A 27,075-nucleotide genomic window follows, 5' to 3' on the forward strand; every position below is an offset into this window, starting at 1 on the left:
GAGCTCGGGGGCCAGGGTTCTGTTTAGTTGATAATGTTGCTCTTCTTATTGAGTTGCATACTCCTTCAGCTCTTTCAGTCCTTTCTATAATTCCTCAATTGGGAAACCCATTCTCAGTTCAATGGTTGTCTGAGAGTATCCGCTTCTGTAATTGTCGGGTTCTGGCAGAGTCTCTGAGGAGACACTTACATCAGCCTTCTCTCAGCAAGCACTTCTTGGCATCTGTAAAAGTGTCTGGGTTTGGTCTCTGTATATGAGATGGATTCCGTGGTGGTGCAGTCTCTGGTGGGCCTTTCCTTCAGTATCTGCTCCATACTTTGTCTCCCTATATTTTCCTGTGAGTATTTTGTTCCCCTTCTAAGATGGAATGAAGGACCTACACTTTTGTCTTCCTTCTTCTAGAGCATCCTGTGGTTTGTAAATTGTATCTTGGGTATTCTGAGAGTTTGAACTAATATCCACTTATTAGTGAGTGCATACCTTGTGTGTTCTTTTGTGACTAGGTTACCTCACTTGTTCTTACAATGATTTTGTTTATTTTGAAATTTTCATTCATGTGTGAATTACTTTATGATCATAAATAACCTCATGATATCCCTCAGGCTCCTCTTGGGACCTTACAATAAACACTCTCCAAAATTTCTGACCACGTCTGATTCATTAATTAATAACACATTGAATGATTGAGTTGTTCTTTATACACATAGTTAAGTCATTCAGTAGTTCATAAGGAACCTACTGAATCTTTCTAAAGAAGATGAGTATATTTTATCATCAGTCATTAAACACCAAAATACCCTCAGCTCAGTGTGAGCCTTCAAAGTTTCCTCCAAATCCAACTTTGTTTCTTTTTCCCTTTTTTTTTCCTTTGACCCGGTAAGCTTTCTTAAACCCAGAAATACAAGGTTGATTTGGCATGAATTTATGTTAAATACAAATACATAAGATAATTGAAGGCACAAAAGACACCATCATTTTTTTAGGTAAGCCCATCTCATGTAAGCCCTCCCTTTCCTTCCTCATATTTGGTCTGATGATTCTCTCTGGATTTTTTTGGCTGTCATGATAAAATTGCCCTGTTAATATCTATCAGAAAGTTGTGTGTCTCAGTTTACAATGATATTCTTTCAGTAAGAATATTTTTACAATAATATTAGCATGTCTACAGGATTCACAGGTGAGGTGTAAAGGACAAGTTCTTTGACATGAAGCAAAATGGTGAAAATTTTTGAGATACACTAACTAATTTTTTCACTAATCCTAATAGGTTCCTCTGATCTTATCTCAATGCATGATAGAGCCTCACTAAGTGACCTGTACCATTGCTGTAGAATGCAGGCACAGGGCAGGAAGAAGCACAGCCTGTGTGGACCAGAGACTGACACCTGTAGTTGTACATAAATCAATTGTCTGTGTACAGAGAGATAAGAAAAGGTCAGATATTTCAGTTATGAGCAGATGTATTTAACACATAGAACCAAGACGGGTAGTAGGAAAGCTCACATTTGGATACTGTCATCAACCATATGAGAGAAAGCAACAATCACACTTTCCAGAAAAGTGTATTTGTATCACAGTGGACACAGCATAACAGATGAGAGACTGTGTTTCCACTGGGCAAGAAGAATTTTTGCCATGGAGCTGGAAAAAATGCAAAGATATTTCTAAATCTAGAAATTGAAAGTAACCTAGGTCCAGAAGAATTTAAACAACACTTCCCAGGACAAAGACAATCATTTCTTCATTTAAACTGATGCAGTTCCATTGTGTTGATAAAGGGTGACTTACGGAAGAGTTTATTCTGGCTTAGAGGCCATCTCCAAGTCATTGCTAAAGAGAGCTATTTATGCTGAACTACTTTGGAAAGTGGTTCTTTCTTCCATGTTTGGGGAAGTAAGAACCAGATGTAGTCTCCCCAAATCCATACAGTATTCTCAGGCAGGTGACTTATCAGTGGCAGGAACAGGAAGAGCAAGATCATACTATAAATTAGAACATGAGCGATATATAATTATCATTGTTTTGTCTGTGAATAGACTATGGACTCTTGATGTTTATGGCAGTGCCTTCCTTTGCCCATATCTACCTGAATTAAGTGTATGTGGCTTATAACACCTGCAGCAGAAAGATAGTGTCTGCAGGTTCAGGTAATGATCTGTTGACCCTCTCCAAGTCCTGTTCCTGTAATGTATGTAAATAAGCTCAGTATCGTGAGATATTTAAAATACAGGTTATTACAGAGTCTCTTTACTGAAGACCATGGCATGCCTTGTAAACAGTAATGCTCCAAACAAGGACACTTTGGAGATTTCATAACTATGGAAGGCAGCTTTAGAGTGCTGCAGATGCACTGAGAAGTCATCTGCATGAGAATACAGTTTTGGGAAGCCTGAATCAGGTTCTTATTCTCATCCAGGTCTTCCTTCATCTTTGATTCATGGATTCAGCTGTATTCTTGTTTAGTAATAGTTCCCGCTTGGCAGTGGTGTCCAAGTGAGTTCATTACACTGTTAAAACCAATTTTGGTAATCTGACAATTGTGATTTTCAGCTTTGTTTTGTTCATCTCATGCACTTCAGTCCTAAGAACATAGATTCTGGCGACCAGATCTCACGTGACAGATCTTTATCTGAAAATTTAGACTCAAAAATCAAATATAGTTTCTAAAATCACAAAATAGCCTTCCTATGTTTTTCTTTTTTGTTGTTGTTGTTTTCTTAAATATTTTTCCTTGTTTTCTTTTTTCCCAGTGATTATTTTGAATTTAGATTGTTGCTGCTTTTATTATTTATTTATTTATTTATTTATTTATTTATTTATTCATTCATTCATTTATTCAATTGCTTGTTTATATATTCACTGTAACATTCTAGCGAGTATGTATAAATATTTATTTCTTTGGAGTGAGTCTTTTATCTTCAAACACTAACAATTGTTAGAGTCAACTAAACAGATATACTGGAAGCATGGTTGTCTGTCTCCAGTGGCAGCTTTTCACACGAAAATTACCCAGCCCAGGTGCGTTTTCTACCTTTAAACACTCTACAGTAAAACCATTGATCTTCTTACCTTTTCTGACAGTGTGATAGAGACTGATGATAATGCTTCTATTACATTGATTCAGAACTGTTTTTAGAAGATATATATATATATGCAGTTGGTTTATAGGTCTCATCCCTACCCTAATTATGCTAGCCTAGTGGTTCTCAACATACTTTATACTAGACAATAATATGGTGCCACATATTGTGGTGATCCCTAAACATAAAATTTCTTTTGCTGGTACTTAATAACTGTAATTTTGCTACGATTGTGACATGTAGTGTAAACATCACATGTATAGATGATTTTAGGCAACTCCTGTGAAAAAAATAGTTACAAGCCCAAAGGGGTCATGACCCAGAGGTTGAGAACTGCTGTCCTAGTAAAAGACATAGGGTAGAATGTTTTCTTTGTTACTGATTGGACTTAACATGTCAATCTTTCTCTTAGATGTTCTGTCATCCTCATGATATGGCTTTGACACGTTGTTTCTTGCACAGTAATACAAATCCACATTCTTAAGGCTGCTAATGTGCAGATACACAGTGCTGACAGGAGTGTCTACAGAAAAGGCAAACCATCCTGTGAAGTCTTTAACATATGACCGATTTTCAAGTCTCACTTTTGATTTAGCTCATCACTTTCCTGGTGCCTATTTCATCCAGTTCATTTCATAGTTTGTGAAGGCATACTCAGAAGCCTAGCAGGAGATCTTCACGACTCTCCAGGCTAATTCAACTCAGATCCAGACTGAAGAGGCTCTACCTGTGATTGGTCACCTAGGAGGAGAATACAGGGAGGTGAGTGTTTCTTGGTATTTCCTTGTTTTTTCTTCGATTTTTTTTGTTTTGTTTTTTCTTTTATGTTTACTTTTTGCCTTTTTTCTGTTACTCTGTGTTCTGTGTTCTAACTTTGGGTGATACCAACTGCAAAAGGAACTTCTTTTCTTTTCCCTGCTTTTTGAGATTATATCTCAGTAGTTTTCTGAGACCAATGCAGATATTCCCTTGCTGTGTGTGTCAGGAGACCCTCAGATTTTATTCTAAAATATTCTACATTCTATTACACACTCTGCACTAAACCTGGTATTCAATCTAACCTATTAGTGGCCCTAGATGGCTGAGACTATGCATTTCATTCTCTGATGGTCATGCTGGTTCTGTTGCTCCCCAAAAACTCTGCTTTATATGGGTCTGCACACTGATGTTCTCACCCATAAAACACAATATCTCACTGCTTAATCTTGTTTGTATTTTTAACATACCAGAGCAGTCTATATTGCCCACTCACCAGGCAGCTTTCCTCTTCTAAGCTCAGACTAGGTGACCTCCTCCTTTAGAGGATAGACTGCACTTTGCACACCTATACCTGTGCATTAATACTTACTTTCTTATTGCTTCAAAGGAGATGCTTTTCATAAACTCCTAGGGTACTTTACAATTCCTTATCTGTGTCCGACCATTCTTGATGAAAACTGTAGTATTATAATACATCTCTTCTTAAAATTATAAAATGCATGCTCTCACTTCACATATGTCATGTAATAAGAATTATAACTTTCCAAAAGTGCAAAGGGGTAGGAACCTGGGAAGAGTGTTTAAGCATATGTACTGTTTTTCAGAGGACCTGAGTTAAGTTTTTAGCTCATCAGTTTGTATACAACAACCAGTAACTCCAGCTTCAGATATATCTGACACATTCAGTCTCTTTGAGAACTTGCCATGGCATGCATAGACCCACAATAAATTCATACACATACACATACTTAAAATAAAAAGAAACTAACAATAAATAATAGTTTACTGATAATAAATTCATGTACAGGATAGCTTTTACATCAGGTATAGATAGAAACTCTGGTATTCTTTCAAACTACCATGTTTCACTTTTAATTAGGTCCAAGATATTTCTAGTATCTCCGTTCTTTACATAACTCTGCTTATGATGACTGCTAGAATTATATGATACTATCACAATGAATTGGTGTTCTTTGTGAGAGATCACAGGTACAGATGAAAAGTTTCAAATGTGGAAAGTAGAGAGAAATATATTCTAATAATGGGCAGTTTGATACATCTCAAAGAATCACAGAATATTCTTTAGTATAACATTGCTTCACCATTTTATTACATGTGTTATTTTTAGACTATTATATGCACATCATTCCCTTTGACTTTCCCTGTGTACCTACCACATTACACTTCTCCTGATGGATAGTATGGACAAAGAACAGAAACATACACAAGAGGACAATACTAGAAGAAGGAGAACTAAGACAGGGAACACAAAAATGAGTACAGTAGTGCTGTGTACAGAGATTAAACCATTTTTTGGTCCTCCATTGAATGGAACAGGTTCCAGCTTATAACAGAAAGTCCAATAAGATACACCTGAAGAGTACTGAGGGTGTTCTGCATACTGGGTACTGAGAAAAAAATACAGAGCTTACAGGAAGTGCTGTCCATATTCCTCTGTAAACTGCTTAAGGATATTATAGAAACCATGAAGATTTCACTCACCTTTATGTAGCTCTGGAACTGTCTACTATAAAGCTATTCCCAACCTGATTGTCATAGCACCATGGTAGTTTTGTATGTATTGTTATCTTAGGGATGAATTCTTCCTATTCAAGGTTACTCCATGATTTGGACTTCCGGGTGATGACAATGAAAAAATTACAAAATTTTCTGGAAATTGTAAATTGTTCCTTGGAGTTGTGGCTTCCTGATTTCCACTGCTCTTGGCCCTTGTATCTAACAAGCATAAGGTGACTTCCTGCAGCAAGTGAAACAGCTGGTCTAATAGGAGTGTTTAATTTTAGTCCTTGCCAGATGACGATGTGTTGGAGGTAGGAATAGCTGAGAGACTACCAAGCCATCTCCTTTGATATATTCATATATAATAGAGAAATTTTGTGTGTTGTCTTACTTGACTTTATGTTTGGGTTAGAGTGTGCTGATTTCTCAAATGCAGTGGTCATTTCTTCTTCAATGTCCTTATATAAGCTTCTTGAAAAATATGGTCCATATTAGACTTGATTTTTTTTTCCATTTCACATGAGCGGAATTAAAGGTCTGTCTTCCTACCTCCAAGATCAAGATTAGAAGTGGATCTTCCTACTTCCAATTAATTAATAATCTTTCATCCATTGTAACCTCCACTTTTGACATAAAGTCAAGTTGACAACTAAGAGTAGTTATCAAAACTATGAATCATCATTTGGAATTGTAAAGCCCAGTCTCCAAGGATATACCTACAATACAACTCCTGAATCTATGTATCGAGGATGTTTGTAAAAGAAATTTCATAGATTGAAAGAGACAGAGGACCAGGGATTTATCTGTGAGACCATGTGTCTTGGTAATTCCAGAAGCTAAACACACACATTCTTACCAATACTAGTCAAACAAAGAAAAATAAAACAGACAATACACAGTAGGTAAGGAGAAGTCAACAAGGCTCCAACTCTACAAATAAGTAGAAACAAGTTACAGGCAACTGAAAATTCTGATTATAAGAGAATTAGCACACCATATGAAAAAAGCTCACCATTTGATAATCAAATATCAACTGATAAGCTTTAAAGGAATTCACAATAATAACATACAGATTGACAGATAGACAGTTAAAAACATAGGAACTGTGCTATTTTAAATATGTTTGGCACAGGAGAAGTGGGAGTATTAGGAAGTGATGTCTTGTTGGAGGAAGTGTGTCACTGTGTAGGTTATCTTTGAGGCTCCTATTGCTAAAGTTCCTACCAGTGCAGAAGAGACAGTTTTCTCCAAGTAGCTTTCACATCATGAAGTACAACTTCCAGTTCCTTCTACAGCATTTGTCTGCCTGAATGCTGCCATGCTTTCCACCATGACAGTAATGAACTAAACCTCTGATACTGTAGGCAAGGTCCAATTAAATGTTGTGCTTTATAAAAGTTTACCTTCATCATGATATCTCTTCATAGCAAACACCATCATCATCAACAACAAAAGACAAACAAATTTAACTAAGACAGAAATATATGTAAAAACAAGCATAGAATAAGAGGTCACAAATTTGAAAGAGAACAAGGTGAGTTATATGAGATGCTTTGAGGTAGGAAAGAAAAGGGAGCAGTGATATTTTAGAATATATATAACATATATTCTATATAACTATAACATCTAAACATAAAATTTAAAACATTATATCAATTAACTCTTTAGGTGAAAAATAGTTTTTCATGATAGTCTTTATCTGTGTAGTTTTGATAGATGCAGAACTTACTATGCAGCTCAGGCTGATCTTAAACTCACAAATACTTGCCTGCACCTGATCCCTACTGCTGAAATTTTACTACATTATTCAAAGTTGTCAACAATAAATAAAGTGGAACATGATGTACTGAAATACTCTATAATATCTGTTAAACTTTTATGTAATCCAGAACAATTCCAAAATAAAATATTTGCCACAATGTAACAATTAAAAATGTAACCTCTCTCCCCCACTGGTGGAGTGATCAGTCAGTTTATTCCAGAAATATCTCAGTCCTAAACTCAAGCATGTCTGTTTCAGTAAGGTTTCCCCCTTATCTATGCTGGATATTGTGAACATCTACTTTTGTGAAAATGTGTATATAAAACTCATAAATATCTGCCTGCTCCTGCCTCCCTAATCCTGAAATTAATGGATGGTGCCATCATTTCCCTGGGTGAAATTTAAGTATAATATTTAAAGTTGTCACCAATAAAACAAAGGAACATGATGTATGGAAATGCTCTGTATTAATTATATATCACATACATACATACTGGTGTGTGTGTGTGTGTGTGTGTGTGTGTGTGTGTGTGTGTGCGGAGTCTAGAAGAAGGCTTTTGATCCTCTCATGTTGAACGTACAGGTGATTTGTTGAACGTGGGCACAGATAATCACACTCAGAACCTCTGCAAGAGGTGCAGTCATTCTTAACTGCTGAGACATTATCTCAGAACTACTGACCATTTCTTACTCTGGAATTGGCCTGCCTTCAGTTGTTTCTACTGGGTTTTGTAACCACTAGTTTTAGGGAAGCTTGAGTGTCTATTTCTTGCTTGCCATGTGAGTCATTTCTTGATGCCTCAGTGTTTGATTATTCTGCCCTCTATAATTTTTATACCATGGAATAAACAATAGAACCTTTGGTAGGAATGGTTTGGTGTAAAAATTCAAAATGTTGTGGTTAAAATACACTTCCCTGTTCTCCAATTTCCCTGCCCTGGTAAAGAATCAATGGACTCAGCCAACCCCAGAAAACATGAAGTTTTCAGAACATTAGAAATAAACATGTTTGAGTCTGGAATAAGGATCTGCTCACTTTGGTCTTAGAGTTCACTCTGAACAGGTGAAAGCACATTATAATCAACCAAAATTATTTGTACTATACTGGGTAAGGTGTATCAGATTGAGACAGAAACAGCCAGTTCTGTCCTCAGATGTTGACTTGTTCAATTAGAGGGTGACCACTCTAGGTGGTAGAAGAAGGAAGTCTACTCATGGTCTTACCTTCCATATCCATATAAACAATAGTTCCTGAGCTCCATGTCCACTGAGCTCCCTCTGCTGGTTCTGAGAGCTCCTGCAGGGAGGTTTGTGTCTAGACTTACAAGGAATGGTTCTTACTGTGCCTTGTACAGTAATAAATGCCAGTATCTTCAGATCTTATGCTGTTCATTTGCAGGTAGACAATACTTTTGGAATCATCTCTTGAGATGGTGAATCTGCCTTTCACAGACTCCCCATAGTATGTTGCATAATTATTAGCTTTGTTTCTAATTTCAGCTACCCATTCTAGCCCCTTCCCTGGAGCCTGGCGGACCCATTCCATCCAGTAGTTACTGAAAGTGAATCCAGAGGTTGCACAAGAGAGTTTCACGGACATTCCAGGTTGCACCAAACCTCCCCCAGATTCCTCCAGTTTCACCTCACACTGGACACCTGCAAGCACAGAGAATCTTGTCAGTAAGCAGTCAAAATCTTCATGCTCCCTCTCAATCACATACATTCATACACTCAATACCTATTATGATTTATTAATTACCTTTTAAAATAGCAACAATAAAGACATAAGTCAGCCACAAGTCCATGGTGAATATTCTGTATCAGTGCTGGTCACTGAAGGGAAAGATTCGTGAGTCCAGATTTCGGTGCCTCTGTTAGAGCTTTTAGAATCAAGGCTGATATTTATGAGCAGAGGGGAACATAATTTGCATGACTCTGTGCTGTATCATGAGCTCAGGCCTGGGAGCTGTAAAGGATTCAAATAAGACAGATGTTTGAGAAGTAATAAAGGATGAAGTGGCATGACACCATCAATGTATCATTAATGTCCTGGAAATGCACCTCAGATGACAGAGAACATTTTTTATGTCTCAGTTCTGAGTTTATTCCCAACACAACAGGGAGAAGCTACTGGTGGTCACAGAAGAAACATTTTTGAGTTATGCATGTGCTATATGAACTGTGTCTCAAAAAAAGCAAAGAAGTATAGATAAAAAAGGAAGCAAATGTCTTTTAGAATATATTTCCAGGTTTTCCATAGTAATATAAATATTCCTTATCACTTTCTTAAATTTTATACAGGCAAACATTTTCATTGAGTTCACAGAAAGATAAAACAAATTCCTAGGGAAATTAGACAAGAAAGAACTTAAATGGTACCATTTAGGAAGAATTTAAACACTTCAGTGAAGTGAATCAGGGCTGCCTACATTACATTGAAGTAGTAAAATGTGGCTATAACCACAGCTAAATAAAACAGCACTACATGCATAAAGCTCAAAATTTAATCATAGGATGTCATAAAATAAATGGGAGTTTTACTTGAGATTATTTATTTATTCAAAAACAGTATGCACACTGAAGGTCCTTATGTATTACTTGATTCCTCCAGTGATGAGCTTCTCATCCACAATATGGACCATACCTTCTCTATTCAAAAGCAATGCCTAGCTCATTTGTGACCTTGCTATGTCACCAGGTAAGGCTAATTATGCATGCCATATACTTCTGATGACTTCCAAGGATTTTCATTCTCTCATCAACAACTGTATCTGTTCTTTCACAGAGAAAGAACCTACTTGGCCCCTTAAATACTTGCCTTTCTGCACAATCAGGTAGTTCATCCATTTCCTCTCCCACAACCTACTGTCTTTCTGTTACCTTCTTTACCTTCATTTCAGGTTGTCTTTGCTCCTACCCACATAATGATCACTCTTCTTTCTGTTCTTGCTTCTTTGAACTATTGAGTGATGACACCTTCATTGTCACAACATTGAGAACTGGGCATAAGCCTGTGAGATTTAAGAAGAAACACGGCCCGAATATGTGTTTCTTCTTAAATCTTGCAGGCCTACACCGGGTTCTCAGTGTCATGACAATGCAGGCATCATCAAATGGAGGTTCCACCGAGATTGGGAAAGAGAGGAGAACCTGTCTAGATCATCCCAGGAAGCCTGCCAGTGAAGAAGGAGGAATGCATTGGGGAAAATGGGCCAGGAAAGGCCTCAGAAAGCAGGATTCAGTAGGACCACATGCAAAGCACATGCAAAGAAAAATAAAGATTTGGGCTAGTTGTGAGTAAACCTTGTAAAAAGGGACAAGGTAATAATGGTAAAAGGTTTTTGTATAATGTGTTTCTTCTTAAATCTCACAGGCCTATGCCTGGTTCTCAGAGTTGTCATGACACAGGTGTCGTCAACTGAGTACACATTGCTCTCACTTACTCCATAGTACAATGACTCCTCTAGATTCTTTCCTACAAGTGCTGACAGACTTCTTGGCATTGGCGGCTTCTTTCACCCTCATACCTTTAAATTTACTTGCACTTTCCATGATATAAAATGCCTTCCCTACATCTTCTCTCACAGGCTTTGTTCTTCCTGACTCTGATGAGTAACACAAGTACATCCAGTGGAGCTATACTCAAAATAAGGCTAACAAACTTGAAGAGACACACAAGACAGCAAGGCATAAAATGACAGTCAATTGCTGTTTTGACTGTTGGAAGGTGTCTATTCAAGGAAACATTAATCCTGGATAATAGTTCCACAGAAGAAAATAATAGTCACCCTTGCATGACTTCGTCTCACTCTGAACAGTATACACAAATTGTACATAAAAAATGTACATTACTTTGAAAACGTACCCTCTGAAATGCTAGATGAACTCAACAAATGATAAACTACAATATTACATTATCTACCAAAATTAAGTCCTCAAGGTATAAATAATGAAGAGTTGAATCTTAAATGAATCGATACTGTTCTTAGAAGTGTCTCCTTAATGAAAAACCCAGAAACACAGAATGTCACTAGTGAACCTGTCAGTCTTCCAAGAAATATTCCTTATCAGTTCTTCCTAATCTGCCCCAATTCATAGGAATTGACAGATTACTTTTAAATTCATTTTATTACTCATGTATTATTTTGATACAAAAGTTAGTAAATTGCTAGGCAGAAGGAAAGTCCATCCAGAGACTGCACCTCCTAAGGATCCTTGCCATCCACAGACACCAAACTCTGACATGATTGATCCGTAATACCAAGAAGTGTTTGCTATGAGTAGACTGGTATAGTTTTCTCCTGAGAGGCTCTGCCAGTACCTGACCAATACAAATGACACTCAATTGCTGTTTTGACTGTTGGAAGGTGTCTATTCAATGAAACATTAATCCTGGATTAATGTTCAAAGCCAACATCAGACATCAAAGCCCAAGGACTCCAATTAAAAATTAGGGGAAGGACTGAAGGTGTAGAAGCATTTTGCAACCCCATAGGAAGGACAATTATATCAATCAACCAGTCACTCCAGAGCTCCCAGGGACTAAACCACCAACCAAAGAGTATCCGTGGATAGACTTATGACTAGAGGTACTTGTGTAGCAAAGGATTTCTTTATCTAGAACCAATAGAAGGTGAGGCCCTTGGTACTGTAGAGGCTCCAGGATTAAGCAGATTAAGGGGATTCTAGAGTTTTGACATAGGAGTGGGTGGGTAGGTGAGGAGAGCACCTTCATAGAGGAAAAGTGGATAGGGGATAAGGTGGGAAGTTTGTGGTGTGAAAACTGGAAAGGAGGACAACATTTAAAATGTAAATAAATAACATCATCAAAATAAAGAAAAACTGTAATTAAATTTATTCGATGAATACAGATACAAAAATTCCTAACAAAGAACTTGCAATTCAACTTCAGGGATCCCTTAAGGAGATGGCACATTATGTTCAAGTAAACATTTTGTATGAAATTCAACTTTATTTCAATATACATATATCATAGAATATAATATGTCCAATAAACACAAAAACAATAATTACTTATGTTTTCCCATTTATGCTGAAATAATACATAGAATATTTCAACATGCATTCATGAAAAAAATCTGTAGTCTTCAGGAATCGGTATAATGAATTTCAAATAATCAGGTCTCTATAGAACATGATTATAGCCAAAAGTATATTAAATGAAGACAAAATGAAAGCATTTACTCTAAAATTAGGAAGAAAACAAAGACATACACTTTTTATTTCCTTATTCAATTTTGTGCTTCTGGTCTTAGATAAAACACTTAGACAAGAAAAAACAAAATGTAAGAATAATAAGATGGTAAGAATTCAAACTACCCCTATTTTCAAGACTCGTGTTTCTTTACTTAAAGAACACTATTGAAAATTTCAAAAAACTTTCAAACATAATAAATACAGTAAAGGTTAAGAATCCAAGTCCAGGTGCACAAAAACATGTAATATAAGAGTCAATACAGAAAGTTCTCCCTACTCCAAAATGACAAATCAAATAATAATGAAATCCAAAGATAATTACATAGTGATTGTAAGTTTCAAAGGTTCCTTACCAACCCAGGTATTTTTTATTATGTTTGGTGAAAAGGATATTATATATGCACACATGCACACTCACATTATATACATATGTGTATATATGTTTATATGTATATAACTGTTATATCTGTACATATATATGTATATTAATTTGTCCTTCCTCCTCACCTCCAAGACTCACTTCATCACCTTGACTCCTTCTCCCTTACCCCATGTGCTCCTGCAATTCTTTTCAGAAAAAGTCAGCCCACATATCAATATCAACCAGGCATGGCACTTCAATCTGTAGTGAATCTAATTATTTCCTCTCCTCTTAGGGAGAGACCAAGCAACCCAAATTGAGGAAACTGACCCAAAGACAGACAGCAGCGTCAGAAACAGCCCCTACTTATACTGTGAAGGGTGCCACATGCAAATAAAATTGTAAAACAGTAACATATGTGGAGATAACATATGTGCAAAAATACTAGGTCAGACAATGAATGCCCCCTGGTTGTAGGTTTAGTCACTGTGGGTCCCTAAGAACACAGGCTGGTTGGTTTCCTGGGTTTCATTTTGGTATCCCTGATTCCTCTGGATCCTAAAATTATTCCTCCTCTTCTTCCACAGGATTCCTAAGACTCCTAAAGTTTGGCTGTGGGATTCTGTATTTGTCTCCATTAATTGCTAGGTGAAGCATCTCTGACATTATGATTGTAACCAATCTAAGAGAATAGTACAGTATAATTACGTATCATTTTCTACAATAGGTCTCTGTGCTATCAAGTCTCTGGAACCTGGAACACCAGTTAGTGTCAGAGGGATGGGTCTCCCTCTTGGTGCATGTATCTAAAGCTCGACCAGTCATTGGACGACCACTCATACATCTAGTCTTCAACCTTTATCCCAGTACATAATGCAGGCAGGACAAAAGGGAGGTGAATGGTTTTATGAACTGTGTGGTGTTCCAGTCCCACCATTAGAAATCTTGCCTGACTGCAGGAGATGGATGATTCAGGCTCTTTTACATAATTGCTGGGAATGTTAGGTAGGATAAGCCTCAAAACATTTTGGATATTTTCATTGGACTATATTTATTACTCATCCTTGAGATTTCTCATAATTCCAGTTGTCTCTCCAAGTTTCTGTTTGGCTTCACTGCTCAGACACATAATTTGTCCTGTTCCAACTCCCATGCCACCTACCAAACTCCTCCCTTGGTCTACCTGCCCTGTCCATACTTTTTCCCCTACACAGTGCGAGACTTCCTTGACATTTATCTTCCCTGGGTAGGAGAATATATAATTTATTATTACTTCATAGATATTATCCACTTATTAAGTACTACATAACATGCTTATCTTTCTGGGTCTGGGTTACCTCACTCATGATGATATTGTCTTCTTCCATGCCATTTGACTGTAAATTTCATGGTGTAATGATTATTAATAGCTGAGTATTCTACTAAGTAAATGAACCACATTTTATTTTTGCATTAACTAGGTGACAGTAATAATTCTGTAGCCAATTTTTGTATACAACAGATGAAATTGCTGTGAACATATTTGAGCAAGTATTATGTGGTATGTTGGTGTTACTTTAGGGTATATGACCTGGTATGGTACAGATTGGTCTTAAGGATTCTCAGTTCTTTGAAAAAGCACCATATTGATTTACATAATGGCTATACAAATTTAGAGTCTGACCAACAATGAAGGAATATTCTCTTTGACAGCATGGGCTTTCACTGTGGTTTCGACCTTGATAAGTTGATTCTTCTGATAAGTGTAATGTGAAATGAAATCTCAAGAGTAGTTTTGAATTACAGTTTCTCAGCTAAGGCTGTTGAAAATTTCTTTCTCATATACTTTGGTCTCTAATATTGAGAATCCTATGTTTAGATATGTACCTGAGTTCTCTACATTTATTTATTTATTCACTTTACATTCAAGTAGATCACAAACATGCCTCCAACTTTTCCTCACATTATATTCATTACTAGCTCCTCATTCCATTGACACCTTCTCCTTTGCTCAGAGAAGGGGAAACTCCCCTTGGCTATCATCCTCTCATACTGAAGCAAAATATGGCTGTCTACCTAGATCAAGGGGTTCCAATGGCATGTAAGACAGTTAGAAGCAGGATCCAATCAAAATGTTAAGAGACTCACTTGAAGACAAAGATGCATGCCTGGTACAAAAGTGTAGGGTGCCTAAATTCATCACCCACATAGTGTTGTTTGGTGGCATAATCTCTGTGAGCCAACCGAAGCACAGGTCAATTGATTCTGTAGTTCTTCTTATGGTATCCCTCAGCTTTCTAGCTGGCTCATTTCCCCGACACACCCCCCACCCCCACCAGACACACGCACTTTTTACAAGATACCAGGATTCTGCCTGGTGTTTAGATGGGTTTCTGGATCTGTTTCCATTACCTCCTTGATTAAGTCTCACATGTGACAGTTATGCTAGGCTTCTGACTGTAAGATCAGTAGAGTATCACATACGGTGGCAGGGGTTTCCTCTCTTACATGCTATGGGTGTCAAGTGGGATAGACATTGGTTGTTCATTCCCTTATGTCCAATGTTCAGCCTGTCTGTTTCTGTGCCAATAGCGTGAAGTTAGTTACTATTGATCTGTAGTACAGCCTTAACTCATGGATGGTGATATATCCATATGTTGTTTTATTTTGATTGTTTTAGATATTGTGAGGCTTTTGTTTGTTTGTTTCTTGGTTTTGACTAATGAAGGTGATATTTTCCTTTCATGGTCTGTAAGGCATTGTCTTAGAATTTTGTCGGGATTGTATTGTATCTATAGATTGCCTGAGGCAAGATGGCTATTTTTATTATTTTAATCGTACTCATCTCTGAGCATGGGAGATTCTTCTATCTTCTATTGTCTTCTCCAATTTCTTACTTAAGAGACTTGAAGCTCTTTTCATCCAGATCCTTTAGGCTAGATTAAAGTTATATCACTATATTTTTTCTAATTTATGGATACATGAATTGTGCTATTTCCATGATGGACTTCTAGACCCATCCATCATTTGGATAGTGATGACTACTGCTTTTTTACTACTGTTTTCCATATGTTTAAAGACAGAGCATATCGCAAAATATTGATTTTTATGTATTTATCATACTGGAAATTTAGTGATGATGGTTTTCTCAGTCTTTGCATGGTTTTGATTGTGTATATTCTCCTGTTTTCTTAATGACCATATTGTTTTTATAGTGTTCCTGTCAAGCATATTTTTCTTCCACATATTAGAAAGTGAAATTTTTATCTATTCTCTATTGTGAGGATTTTGTTGAAAATAAATATGCTTCTATTGTAACTGGGGATCAAATAACATGGAGATTTCTTTTTGTTTTTTATTAAAGCCCAGTCTTGGAACTCAAAATCTTTACTAAAATTTCCTATGGAAAAGTTATTGGTGTAATATTATCAAGTGGAATATTGCGTTTTTTCCCCATGTATAGTTTCTATCTCATCAAGGTCTCCTAGATCCAATTAGAAGACATATGTTCATATTCTTGTGCAATATCTGAAGCCATGAAAGTAAAACAGAAAAAATTGCCAAGTTAACAGGTTGGGGAATAGCACAGAGGGGAAAATACAGTATAAGTTTTCTGACTGGAGACATGATAAGAAGAACAGTCTCTAATAAAGAAGTGGGTAAAATACAGTAAGAAATCAGAAAATTTCACAAGGATTCATAATAACTACTTACCTTAAATCTATAATAATAATGTAAATGTGTAGATACGAGTATGTAGTTTAAATGAATTTATCTTACCTGAAATGTCAGTGCTCTCTGCAAGAGTCAAATACCATTTAACAAATTCTGAATTTAGGCATAAGAAGGCTTCTTTTGAATTGTTAGTTATGGCTGTCTAAAAGACTCCCCAAATAAACTGATTCTGTTCCAGAACTAAAGCAAAACAGAACTCTTGGATCAATTATGAGAAGTTGATGTGTTTGAATCTAAGTATATTTTTAATTTTGAAAATCAACCAGATTTTTATAGTGGTTTCAACTGTTTCTCCTACAACAATCAATTAATAATAACTCTTCTTTCCACAGACACTTATTAGCATTTGTTTGTGGTTTTTCTTGATAATAGGCAATCTTGCTGCATTTAAATGAAATATAGAAATAGTTTAATTTTGACTTTCCTTAATGGTTAATAAAAATACATATTTCTTTATTTTTCAGTAAACAATATGAGAAAGAATGCCAAGCCTACATTTGATGGAGATTAGTACCTAGAATTTATAATATTAAAACAGAAATTGTAGAACCCAACCAATAAATCCAGGAGGTTGACATTTCACAGAACATATGATTCCCAGAAGAATAAATGGAGACTTACAATTTACATATTTATATATGAATAAATAATCTATGCTCTTTGCACTTATGTCCTTTGTCTTGCTTGGCCCCTACTTACTTCTATTTTTCCTATTTCTCATCTGTGTCTCTGTTCATCTTTCAACCTAGAATATATACTCTATATGATCACATAATTTAGGTTTTTCAGTCCTTCCCACTGAACATTAAAAAGAAAACAAACAAACAAGCAAACTAAAAACCTTCCAAGCATGTTCCTCATAGTTTGCTAAACCTACTATTTTACAAAACCCAAAGTCATGAGAGTCTACAGATGGTGCCATTCATAGTAGACTTTTTCCTTCTTTAACAATCACTATTTCTGAATATTTCTTACATGTCTACCTACAGACTGAACATATGATGGAATATTATCGATTGAAATTCATTCCTCTGATATGACTTTAGCTTTTGTGAAGTTGTTATAAAGCATTCAGAACAGATAAGTTTGACACAGATGATGTATCTCTTGATATAAAATCAATTACATATAATCAGGATGTAGTCCTGTTGTGCGTCTCTTCAGTAACTGTCTCCTATGGAAAAAACAAAATTAGCACCATGAACCTAAGTGTGTGAATATAGTTATATGTAAGGCAGATTGGACGTATGACCATTTAGCAAAACAAAAACAGTAGATTTCCTGTACCTAGGGTCGATTACATTCCAACTCAGACTTTATTCCAGGATTTCAGTATCAGGAACGAAATCCCTCCTTTAAAGCTGAACTCCAATACAACCAGAACATTGACCATTACCTCTGTAACCATCATTCTTGTGACCATCATTCTGCTATTGTGCCAGTGTGTTCATCTTGCTTGGCTGGTTGGTATTACAAAAACCATCATGCCTAAAATCTTACACATATCACAAAAACAAGACAAGAAAAGAGAAGCTAGAGATTCCATTTTTTTTTTTTTTGCTCACACTTGCTTTTGGGGGGATGCTTTCCTTTTAGTAGCTGAACCTCTAGATATCCCTTAGCAATATAGGTCATTGTCATTGTTTTTGTTTGGAGAGAAGTAGATTGTACGGTATTATTGCTTAAGAAACCATAATATCTGGATAAAGGACACAGGAAAGTCAACCTAGAATTGATTTATAAGCGTATAATGGTGTGTTTATTGGGTAAAAAAGAAACTATGAATGCTGCAGGAAAAAAAATCAATTACCTTTTGTGGCTCTGTGTGTATTTGGCAAGCTACAGTTCACCCCTGCCAAGCAAGATGAGACCAGCAGTGTACTAGTGACAAGAATGATTGTTGATAACCTACCACTTTGATTGAATTTGAGCACTACTACACCAGAAATAATACATGTCTGAAACTATAAACCTAGGCATCACCTGCATTTGCAGGCCACAGTGCTTAAAGGAGAATATACTTTTGGGATGTTGTTAAATGGATGTATGTTCTGACTCCTTCTTAAGTATTTCCATTTATACTTAAAATGATGTTCTCACGTTAGGTCAGAAATTCCTTTATTTTTCCTAAGTATGAAAGAGAGATTCACAGCAGTTTAAAGAATTTACTATTTGATTTTTGAGTGCTCACCTGTAAATGAGACATTAGTATTATCTCTTCATGGGATTACATTGTACAATGAAATAGAGAGTAGAAAGGATGTATGCTCTGTGATATGAAACAGTGTATTGTAGATATGCCATGGCCATCATAACAGTGAACAAACAGAGGTCAACACAATTTGTAATGTGTGTGTGTGTGTGTGCATTTTGAAAAATATGGTAATAGGAAGTAATGCAGCAGGATAACTATAGGTATGAAAGAGTGAACTGGTAGGTGAATATAGATTTAACACTTATTACACATATATGGAACTGTAAAAACAATTAAAAAGATCACCATCATAGGTGGTATTTTTCTTTTGTTCTGCTAAACATTTCCTTTGTTGCATATGCACATTAAATCTTATGTATTTACTTGAAGGTCATTATATGCGTAGATTTTAACATCTGTCATCATTGAAATTATATTTATTGTTTATAACATCTTTTAAATAAATTTCACAGATTTTATCTTGCTATTAATTTTACTATAAATTCCTGTGATACAGGAAGTAGAGCATGTCTATGGAGTAGCATGTGTCCTGCATGCTGTGAAGGTATCCTCCTTATCCCATAAACAGTGATTCACAATGTAGTTATACTGTCTTTGACCACATGTCTCTTACAGACAATGCGGGAAACAGACTTACCAATCCATTGTCGTGTAAATGAGGACACACATATCTTTTCATGTGACCAAGATGTTACTCGAGAATAAGATTTTGCAATTAGATGAATGCTTAACTTCATTGTCTACAGAAATCAGTTTCATACCAATACACGTTTTTTGAACTAAAATGGTAATCATTGAAAATTTATTCAAATAATTCATATTTTGACTGATAATGAAGTGAAGAGACAGTATTATAACCATTTAATCCTATGTTAGAAGAGTATCTTTGAGATAGGTTCTGGTGGCTTACAAAGGAGAGAAATTATATTTATTGATTAGCAGAATAATGAGCCATAAGATGATCAAAGGTATAGATTAAGAAACTGGATAGGTTAAATTAGAATATGGATATACGTATGCCAGTTGGACACAGTATTCTGGGAAAGGAGAGGAGGTTTTTCTCCTGTTAAAATATACGAGTACACCAATTGAGACTCATCTGGCTCATATTTCCCCAAATCTCAAAAGAATAACTGAATTAGGGAATCCTCAAGGCTTTGCTGTTTATCTCAGGAGGAAAAAAACCCTCATTGCCATCCTGGATATTTTTCAGAATTTGTTCTAGAGACTGCAAAAGAGTCATTTCTACAATCAATACTGATTTCTGGATTTAGTTCATGTTAGGATTATTTGTAGTATGTAGTAAAATGCTGCCAAAAATATATTTTCATAGATTTCATATATTTCTACTAACATTATATATAGAGAGAGAATTCTGGGAAATCATTAAATAGAATCACAAGTGAGTGTCCAGAACCAGCAATAAATTAATTCTCCAGCTAATCCTCTGTGTCACTGTTCTCCATGGGTTTTCTTCGCCCCCTGCTGGTTCTGAACATTCCTACAGGGAGATTTTTGTCTTGATACTCAGGGAAGGTCCATTACTGTGTCTTGTACAGTAATAAATGGCAGTGTCTTCAGCTCTTAAACTGCTCACTTGCAGGTAGACACTGCTTTTGGAATCGTCTCGTGAGATTGTGAATCTGCCTTTCAAAGACTCCACATAATATGTGGCATAATTATAATTTTTGTTTCTTATTTCAGCCACCGATTCTAGCCCCTTTCCTGGAGCCTGACGAACCCAGTTCATGAAATAATCATTGAAATTGAATCCGGACGTTGCACAAGACAGTCTCAGGGAACCACCAGGCTTCACCAAGCCTCCTCCAGTCTCCAAAATTTGCACCTCACACCTCACACCTGAAAACACAGAGAATCTCAGTTAGAACACTGTGAAACATATCAATTGTATTCCTCTTAATATTAATCACTTGCACACGCAGCACTTCTTCTCTTCATTCATCATTTACCTTTGAAAAGAACAACAAGGAATATCCAGCTCAACCACAACTTCATGGTGAGTGTTCAATTGTAATTATCAAATGGCAATGTTTGTGAGCTTAAGTCTAGGCTCCTCTGCCAGACCTACATATGATCAGGGTTGTTATAGTTTTCTTGAGTAGTGAGAGACCATATTTGCATATTTTCAGGCTATATTTCCATATTTTGCTTCTATATCATGAGTTCATGGGCTGGGGGAGACTGAGATGAGACGGTTAGTAGTGCAGGCATCTGAAATGCTATAAGTGACAGAGGGGTAATTTTTGTTTCAAAGTTTTATTTATTGTCATGAGGCTGTACCTCAGTTAAGAGTACTTGCATTTGTGAAGCCTTATGTTCATACCCAGCACTACATGAATTAACCCAAGATGGGATTAGAATCATCATAGTGTTAATCATCTCCAGGGTGCTTGAACTATTTTCAGAAAGAAAGACAGAAAAGAAAGAGAAGAAAAGGAAGAAAGGAAGAAAAGGAAGAAAGGAAGGAAGGAAAAGAGGAAGGAAGGAAGAAAGAAAAAAGAAAGAAAGAAAGAAAGAAAGAAAGAAAGAAAGGAAGGAAGAAGAAAGGAAAGAAGAAAGGAAAGAAGAAAGAAAGAAAACAAGACACAGGGAAACAAACTTATTACCTTTTCATTGTTATAGTCATAGATATTTAACACCCTTCATGTTTTATGTTTTGTACATTTAAAATTTTCTGCTCTTAAAATTATTAAATACATTAATACAAAAGTATAACATGAAATTTTTAAATGACACGATTAGGGGAAATAATAGAAATATCAATGAATAATGAAAATCTACATCAAATTATGAATATTTGGTTGAAGCCATATCTCAGCACGACAGTGTATCATACATTATGTTCCAAGTTGAACATTTAGTATTGGAAAACATTCATAACAAAAATATTATGTTGGATTATCATTGACCAATAAAAATGTACTTTGAAAATCTATGTTTACCCATAGCTCCTGGGAGACTAACCTCACAGATATCATTATGTGGGCTGGCTACATTCCATCCCAAATGTATGACCCAGCAATATGAGAACTCCTGTCCTTACACCACCATTTACATTTCTTAGTTCCAGACCTTCATTCCTTCTTGGCCTTTCAGTGACTTCCCTGAACCAATAGTTAGAATTTTGGTTTTTATACCAAATCCATCTCAGCACAAACATCTCAATGACTTGCCTTTTCCTCACCGCTTGGTAGGCCCTGATCCTCTATACCTCAGTGGCCTCTCTCTTCTCTGTGACCTTCTTGTTCTCACATTACTTTGACTCTGCTCCTTCCCACAGAGTGTTACTGTGGTCTTGCATGTCTGACATACTGGTACCTGTCACTCTGCTAAATTCTAGAGCCCTCCTCTTTGTAGTATTTCACCTCAGTGTGATGTGAAATGCATGACTACCCCAGTATCTTCTACCTCAATACCTAAGAATAGGCTTGCTCATTTTCTCCCAAACTACAAGCTATTTTTCTCAAGGATCTTCCAAAAATTTCAAAGTAATCTCTCCAGCTTCTTACCTGAGAAGCCTCCATGATTACACATCAAATACAGCATATTCAAATAGGACCTCCAAATTCAGAGATCTACACCACAAGACAAGAGAAGGGAGGACACGTAAGACATGGATTCTAGCTATCTAACAAGAAAATCCTCAAAAAGAGTTTCTCAAAAAATTGGATTCTTAACTAGCAGGTGCTCTTATAGGATATTCATTGCTACCTAACAGAGTCCAAAATGGATGAAATTGTTGTACATATCCTCAAAAGTTCTTTTCTCTGATTCCTTCAACGGGGTCCCATTCTCAGTTTGGTTTGCTCAACAAACCCCAGAACTAGACCGTTGTGGGAGGGGCGGCAATACCCCATTGGAGGGGGAGGGGATGTTGCATTAAACCGGAATGGGAATAACTAGTCATCTTCATCTTCTGAACATTGTGCATGCAGATAGAGGAATAAATGTATTTTGTTATTTATTCATTGAGATTTTAATATTACACTATATTTCCTCCATTTATTTTCCACACTCAAGACCCTTCCATCGACACTCTTTGCTCTGCTTCAAATACACAGCCTCCTTTATATTAATTTTTGCTATATACACACACGCAAAAGAAACACACACACACACACACAAATGCACATTTGCACATTATTTATTTGTCTTTAGTGGTTTGTGTAGGTTTGAAACTTTGTAAGCTTCCCACCGTTGATGTCATTTATCTTCTGTGATTACAAATGTGAAAAAATAAACGTTATCTTATATCCATTTGCAAATGATATTATATCATGTATAAAAAATCACCAAATTCTGCCACAATACTTCTAGAAATGTGATTCTTCCCAGAGACAATGTGAATCAAAGAAAAATTTCCATGGACTTTGGGTTTCCAAAAATCCTAAATTTGTTTCTGATAATTAGCCTCTCTTTCACAGCACAACAAACGACAATCCTGATGTTTCATAAGCACATTCTTATGTGCCTTTCCTAACTTACACCTGTGCATGCTGAACCATGCTCCACAAATCTCACTTCCTGTCACATGATAATCCACGGTCCATATAATTCTTTGCCAAAGATAAGTGGTGTGTGTTTCACACACCTCCCAAACACTGGCACACCTCCACCCTGCCTCACATTCCACAGAGGGAAAGTCTCTCAGACAGTAAGTGTAAAGGAAAATTTCATATAAGATGTCCTTATATTTTTCATATATGTTTTGCTCTTTGTTTTTCTTAGAAATATATTTGGTGCTATTTAAAGCCAAAGAAGATAAGGAATGGTACTCTTCTGTGTGTCTACTTTTCTCAAACAGCATTCATTAAAACACCTGAGTCTTGGGGGCAAATGACGTCTACCTATCTTTAATCTGGTCAAAGTAGTGTGTCTGTGGTCAGAAATATGGATGAATTCACAAATTTCAATCTCCAATAGTATTTGGTTTGAAAGTGATAGGTGAGATCACTATTTAATGTTGGGGTCCTAATCATCAGTACAACCTTTAGTGATCAGATCCTTAAAATAGTTCTAAGAAATTTTTTGAACAATTTTTGAGTCTGTGTGCCATTTGATTTGTTTGTTTTCATATTCTGTGACATGGTTCTTTCACAAAGGATCTGGTCATTCTAGAAGACATAATGATAAATGACTTTCTGCCCCCACAGATATCTAAGATTCACTAGTGATTATACAGGACTTTAACATCATCCATGTTCTCCAGCTGCTCTCAAAAGAAATTTCTGCAAATATTAAAAGTTTCAAGCAATTCAGATGAACATGTTTGCTGTGGACTCAAGTTCATCATATCAGAAATCTTGAAATGCATCTCTTGCCACAGAGATATATCACTATAGCGTCTATGACTGAGAAATATAAAACACAGATATTTTACCTAAACACTTATTTCTACTGCATTCATCTCAGAGGCTATATTAATAATGTTTCTGAATTATGACCACACATCCACCAGCATTTAGGCTGTTCATCCACTGCCTTGGTATTTTTTTTTTATTTTTTTATTATATATTTCTTTACTTATATTTCAAAGGTTATTCCCCTTCCTGGTATCCTGTCCATAAGCATCCATTCCCTCCCCTCCCCTTCCCCTATAAGGGTATTCCACCTATACATCCCCCTTATTGCCCGCCCTCATATTCCCATGCACTGAGGGTTCAACCTTAGTAGGACCAAAGGGTTTCCTTTCCAACTGGTGCCACAACAAGGCTATTTTCTGCTACATATTCAGTTGGAGCCCTGAGTGAGTCCATGTATAGTCTTTCAGTAGTGGTTTAGTCCCTGGAAGCTCTGATTTTTTGGCATTGTTGTTTTTAATGGGCCTGAAAGCTCCTTCATCTCTTTCAATACTTCCTCTAATTCCCCCAAAGGGGATCCTATTCTAAGTACAGTGTTTTCCTGCTAGCATTGACCTCTGTATTGGACATGCTCTAGATATGTCTCTGAAGAGAAATCTATATCCAATGCCTTTCTGCTTTCATTTTTTAGCTTCATTCATCTTATCTAGTTTTGGTGGCTGTATATATATATATGGGCCACTCGTGTGTCAGGCTCTGAATGGTCATCCCTTGAGTCGCTGCTCTAAACTTTGCTTTCATATCCTCTACAATGAATATTTCCCCCTTTTAAGAAGGAGTGTGAGCATCTGCATTTTGGTCATCCTTCTTCATCCTGTGGTCTGTAGATTACATCTTGGGTAATTTGAGCTTTTTGGCTAATACCCATTTATCAATGAGTGCATACCACGTGTGTTTTCTGTGATTGAGTAACCTCATTCTGGTTGGTATTTTCTAGTTCATTCCATTTGCCTATTAATTTCATGAATTTCTTGTTTTTGATAGCTGAGTAGTACTCCACTGTGTAGATGTACCATATTTTTTGAATCCATTCATCTATTGAAGGGCATCTGGGTAATGTGGGTAGCTTCTGGCTATTATAAATATGGATGCTGTAAAACTATTAGGGCATGTGTCTTTGTTCTATGTTGGAGCTCCTTTTGGGTATATGCCCAAGAGAGGTTTAGCTGGGTGTAGTTCAATATTCAATTTTCTGAGGAAACTCCAGTTTGCAATCCTATCAACAATGGAGGAGTTTTCCTCTTTCTCCACATCCTCGCCAGCATCTGCCATTACCTGAGATTTTTATCTTAGCCATTCTGACTGGTGTGACATGAATCTCAGGGTTGTTTTGATTTGTATTTCCCTGAGGACTAAGGATGTTGAACACTTATTTAGGTGCTTTTTGGCCTTTCAATAATCCTCAGTTGATAATGTTCTGTTTAGCCTTGTACCCCAGTTTTAATAGGGTGATTTGGATCTCTGAAGTCTAACTTCTTGAGTTCTTTGTATCTTTTGGATATTAGCCCTATGTCAGATGTAGGATTGGTAAAGATTTTTTCCCAATCTGTTTGTTTACCATTTTGTCCCAATGACAGTGTCTTTTGCTTTATAAAAGCTTTGCAGTTTTATGAGGTCCCATTTGTCCATTCTTGATCTTAGACCATAAGTCATTGGTGTTTTGTTCAGGAAATTTTCTCCAATGCCCACATATTCAAGATTCTTCCCCACTTTTTCCACTGGTTTGGATTTAGCTCCTTTGTCGAAAATCAAGTGACCATAGGTGTGTGGGTTTATTTCTGGGTTTTCAATTCTATTCCACTAGTCTAGCTTTGTGTTTCTGTACCAATACAATACAGTTTTTATCACTATTGCTCTGTAATACTGCTTGAGTTCAGGGATAGTCATTCCCCCTCATGTCTTTTATTGTTGAGGATAGTTTAGCTATCCTGGGGTTTTTGTTATTCCAGATGAATTTGCAAATTGTTCTGTCTAACTCTATGAAGAATTTGGCTGGAATTTTAATGGGGATTGCATTTAACTGTAGATTGCTTTTGGTAAAAGGACCATTTTTACTATATTAATCATGCCAATCCATGAGCATGGGAGATCTTTCCACCTTCTGAGGTCTCCTTCAATTTCTTTCTTCAGAGATTTGATGTTCTTATCATATAGATCTCTCACTTGCTTGGTTAAAGTCACACTGAGTTATTCTAAAAACATTTGGGACTCTTACGGAGGGTGTTATTTCCCTAATTTCTTTCTCGGTTTGTTTCTCTTTTGTGTAGGGGAAGGCTACTGATTTATTTGAGTTAATTTTATACCCAGCCACTTTACTGAAGTTGTTTATCAGCTTTAGTAGTTCTCTGGTGGAACTTTTGGGATCACTTAAGTATACAATCATATCATCTACAAATAGTGATATTTTGACTTCTTCCTTTCCAATCTGTATCCCTTTGATCTCCTTGTGTTGTCTGGTTGCTCTGGCTAGGACTTCATAAACTATTTTGAATAAGTAGGGAGAGAGTGGGCAGCCTTACCTAGTCCCGAATTTTAGCGGGATTGCTCAAGTTTCTCTCTGTTTAGTTTAATATTAGCTACTGGTTTGCTGTATATGGCTTTTACTATGTTTAGGTATGGTCTTTGAATTCCTATTCTTTCCAGGACTTTTATCATGAAGGGGTGTTGTATTTTGTCAAATGCTTTCTCACCCTCTAGTGAAATGATCATGTCATTTTTACCTTTCAGTTTGTTTATGTAGTGGTTTACGTTGATGGTTTACTGTATATTAAACAATCCCTGCTTTCCTGGAAGGAAGCCTAGGTGATCATGGAGGATGATTGTTTTGATGTGCTCTTGGATTCGGT

At 36.4% G+C, this 27,075-nt stretch overlaps 2 gene segments (V, D, J or C); both read right to left on the bottom strand.

Annotated features, from left to right (window-relative positions):
- Positions 1 to 8,662: 8,662 nt before the first annotated feature.
- LOC116906257 lies at positions 8,663 to 9,146 on the bottom strand. The segment is given in 2 exon segments: positions 8,663 to 8,997; positions 9,101 to 9,146. Coding segments are annotated over 2 exon segments (381 nt in total).
- Positions 9,147 to 20,349: 11,203 nt separating this feature from the next.
- LOC116906258 lies at positions 20,350 to 20,864 on the bottom strand. The segment is given in 2 exon segments: positions 20,350 to 20,708; positions 20,819 to 20,864. Coding segments are annotated over 2 exon segments (405 nt in total).
- Positions 20,865 to 27,075: the final 6,211 nt, after the last annotated feature.

The sequence above is a fragment of the Rattus rattus genome, chromosome 7, assembly GCF_011064425.1.
Source record: "Rattus rattus isolate New Zealand chromosome 7, Rrattus_CSIRO_v1, whole genome shotgun sequence".
Taxonomy (NCBI): Eukaryota; Metazoa; Chordata; class Mammalia; order Rodentia; family Muridae; genus Rattus; species Rattus rattus.